Source organism: Trypanosoma conorhini (assembly GCF_003719485.1).
Source record: "Trypanosoma conorhini strain 025E chromosome Unknown Tco_14.4_contig_01172, whole genome shotgun sequence".
Classification (NCBI taxonomy): Eukaryota; Euglenozoa; class Kinetoplastea; order Trypanosomatida; family Trypanosomatidae; genus Trypanosoma; species Trypanosoma conorhini.
This window is the reverse complement of record NW_021705270.1, coordinates 1-3,476: the sequence shown is the minus strand read 5'-3', so window position 1 is coordinate 3,476 and position 3,476 is coordinate 1. Positions and strand designations below refer to the sequence as shown.

The following is a 3,476-nucleotide window of genomic DNA, read 5'->3' as shown; positions in this document are numbered from 1 at the left end:
CCTACTTTTCTTCTACGTGACTCCGCTCTTGTGTAGCAGTGTGTGGTATCTACGCGGCGCTACGTATTATTCGTCGCGCCCGTGTGCTGGACATGCATGTGCCTTCGTGTATGACTGCTCTTCGAGGGTCGTGCGAGAGTTATGTATTTTATTTGACGCTGCGGCAGATAACTGTCCGCCAGCCGCAGTTGGCGCGCGACAACGCCGTGGAGAAGTACGAGCCGAGGGCGGAGCTTCTCGTGAGGTGGGCCGTTGGTTCGGCACAGACGGGGCGGGCGTTGTTCCCGGCAGACGTGACGGAGTCTCCTCTGGAGGGCGCGGGAGGGCAGGGGCGTGGCCGAACGCTCCTGACGCTGGGGCCGTCCCACGAAATAGTTCTCCAGGAGAGGCTGCGCCGGAAGCCCGCTCGCGGGCGGGGGCGGGAGGAGGCGCGGTATGAGGCGCGGCAGCTGCACATGAAGCTGCGGTTGCTTCTCCGCAGGAGGCGGCAGCCTGGCGGGAAAGGCGCCGCGGCGTGTGCGTTGGATGTGGGGAGCTGTACAGCAAGCCTGGCGGAGCTGCTCCCCGGCGGCGGCGTGCGGCGGCGCGTCCACCTGCCGCTGCGGCGTGCGGGGGATTTCATGGAGGTGGACTGCCTGGTGCAGCCGAAGGCCGCAGCATCGCCGGCAGAGGCGTCCGTGCCGTCGGAGGCGACCACCGGCGCTGCCACGGCCTCCTCCTTTTCTTCCTCCGCTGCGTTCGCGGAACGCACCGTGGCGTGGGAAACTGAGAGGCCGGGGGGGAAAGAGGGGAGGGCGGGGACGGACCTCACTATGGCCGCCGTGCCAGCCGCGGAGCTGACAGCCCTTTATGAATTTTGTGAGACCACTGCGGAAGCCGTGGCGGCGTTCCACAATCATGGCGGTGGGGCGGCAACGAAGCCGCGTTTTTCGCCACTGCGGCAGGTGATGGACGGCGGTGTCTCCTGCGAGCAGCAGTTTGCGGAGGGCGACCCGTTGAGACTGTTCGTCCTGCTCTTTCCCACGCACCCCGGTGCGACCGCCCTCATGCCTGCCCTGCACCGCAACCGCGGCGATGCGGACTACCCGGCGGTGCCGACGTGGGCGGAGGTTCCTGCGACGCACCCGCATGCCGCCTACTACGCCGCTGACTACAGCCTGCGGTTTCAAAAGAGCCGCTTTACGCCCGCGCAGGAGTACGGCGTCGTCGTGGGTGCGGGGGGGCGGGTTGTGGTGCGCATTATGTCTGTGGCGGCAGCGGCGCCGCTTGTGGGGAAAAATGCTCGCTTAGAGACTCTACTGGAGATCCGGGGCGGTGGCGGCGTGCGTGTGTGGATTTATCCGTGCGTGCCGGAGAAGCTGCGGTTCCTGCTGCGGTCGCAGATCGCCGCAAGAGTGGAGAAGCTCAGAGGAACTGTGCAGAGGACTTTGCGTGCGTTGGTTGAGGCCGGCAGTCCGCCTGCCGCCTGCCGCCGAACATCATCGTCGTTGGCGTTAGTGCCAGCTTCCTCGCCGTCGTTGGCCGCGGACGCCGCCGCCTCACTGTCGTTCTTCTCCTCCTCACTGGACCCAACTCTCTGGCGCAGGCTTGGCGCGGCGGATTTCGTCGCCAGCAGCGCGCGAGTGGAGGCGCTTCTGCTGCGCCTCCAGCACGTTGTCCTCCCGCCACCGCGTGGGTGCAGGTCGGCGGTGCAGGTGCTGGAGGAGGTGGTGTGCCTGCACCGACGCAGCCCCCCGGTGGTGCGACTCGTGCTTGCGACGCTGCTTCGCATTGCGCCGCAGGAGGTGGGTTTCGCGGCTCTGGTGAATGCCTCCTCCACGCTCGCCGCCACGCTTCAGCGCGTCTTGGCGCTCCACACCGCGGACCTTTTCCAGGCTGCTTCGGCGACCCCGCTCCCAGGCGACGGCGATGCGCCCTCCGCGGCACGAGTGAAGGCGTTCCTGCAGGCCCTTGAGGCGGCGACGACCGCCTGGCAGGAGCAGCGACGACGGGAGAGGGCCGCGGTGAGGGACGTCTGGCACCTCCTTGGCGTGGGCCTTCACGACCGCCAGGCCACGGTGGAGGCGGTGCAGCGGCTGCAGCCCGTACACCGGTCCTTTTCGGAGCAGCAATGCCACCTGCTGCACGCGGCGTTGGTGCTGCACATGGATTCCGCCCCCATCGCGTGTGGACTGCTGCGCTTGTTGGCGCACAACTACCGCCAGAACGCCTCTTTCCCCGACGATGTGCGCCGCTTTGACGCGAGCTTCTTGGAGGCCGTATGCCGCGCCTTGGCGTTTCATCGTGCGGCGCTGCTGACTGACGCCGGTGACCGCTTCGCCACTCTCTGCGACGGCCTCACGGAGACGCTGCGGGAGCGCCTGGGAGCGATGTCGTTCTTTGCGCGGCACTTTGAGCCGCTGCTGGGGGAGGGGCCGCTTTTCACCTGCACGGTCCGCCTGCTGCGGACAACGGTGTTTGCCACGGACGCGGCGGCGGTGACGCTCGTCGTCACCGCCTCGTTCCTGTGCCTTGGCAGCAACGCCATCCCTCTCGCGGCGGTGTGTGGGCTGCGCCTGTACCGCCGCTGGTGGTGCGTGCCGTCGCTTTCTCTCTACGTGCGAGAGCCAACCCCGCCTGCGCGACATTCCCGGGACGACAGCTGCCCCCGAGAAATTGCGCTGTGCGCGTGGCGGCGAAGGGAGCTGGTGGCAGCGTTGCTGCAGGCGAACAGCACTATAACGGTGACCAAGTGACGTCCGTGCTGTCCCTTTTTTTGCTTTTTCTTTTGTTGTTGCTTATGGTTTCTTTCTTCCACCTTCCCCACACCTCCTCCTCCCCATTTGGTGGGATGTCGCATACGTGCCACTGTAACCGTCCTCCCCTACGTTATATATATATACACACACACACGCATGCATTAATAACCCTGACATTCCGCGTGAAGTGCCCTACGACGTGACGAACGCACACGCACGGCTTTTTTCCTTTTAACGGGTGGGGGTGTGTGTGGGGGTCTCTCACCACGCACGCACGCACGCACGCACGCACGCACGCACGCACGCACGCACGCACGCACGCACGCAGCGAGCCACCTCCCGCCTTCGCTTCACCTCTCTTTCTGCTAGCGCCGCACACCGCGAGGCGGGAGCCCACGAAAGCAGGGGGACGACGAGGCCCCAGGTAGACGCAGTAAAACGGCAGCAGGGAAAAAAGACCACAAGCGAGTGGGAGGCGGCCACAGGGAGAATAAAAAAAAAGCTAGTGGGAGTAAAGTACTGGGAAGAGCGTTGGTTAAGCTTGCCCTTCCAGATGACAAAGTCAAAGGCGAATGTGCAAACCAAGCCGGGGGCACCGGCGCGTGGGGTGTTGCCGTCAACGGAGCTCGAGCGCGTGTTTGCCGTCCTCCGCTTCGTTGCGCGGCAGCAGGAGGCGTCCGCGCCATCGGCGGTGATAGCTCTTGGCGACAACGAGAGCAACGAGGTCAACACCAGCAC

At 65.4% G+C, this 3,476-nt stretch overlaps 2 protein-coding genes across 2 annotated transcripts; one reads left to right on the top strand and one right to left on the bottom strand.

Moving 5' to 3' along the window:
- Positions 1 to 110: 110 nt before the first annotated feature.
- On the top strand, positions 111 to 2,735 carry Tco025E_09559 (uncharacterized protein; the record flags this gene model as incomplete). Its single annotated transcript, XM_029376373.1, has 1 exon — positions 111 to 2,735. One exon carries the CDS (start codon positions 111 to 113, stop codon positions 2,733 to 2,735), a length of 2,625 nt encoding a protein of 874 aa, XP_029223504.1.
- Positions 2,736 to 2,999: 264 nt separating this feature from the next.
- On the bottom strand, positions 3,000 to 3,476 carry Tco025E_09558 (uncharacterized protein; the record flags this gene model as incomplete). Its single annotated transcript, XM_029376372.1, has 1 exon — positions 3,000 to 3,476. A coding segment is annotated over one exon (477 nt), but the record flags the coding sequence as incomplete, so codon positions are not given.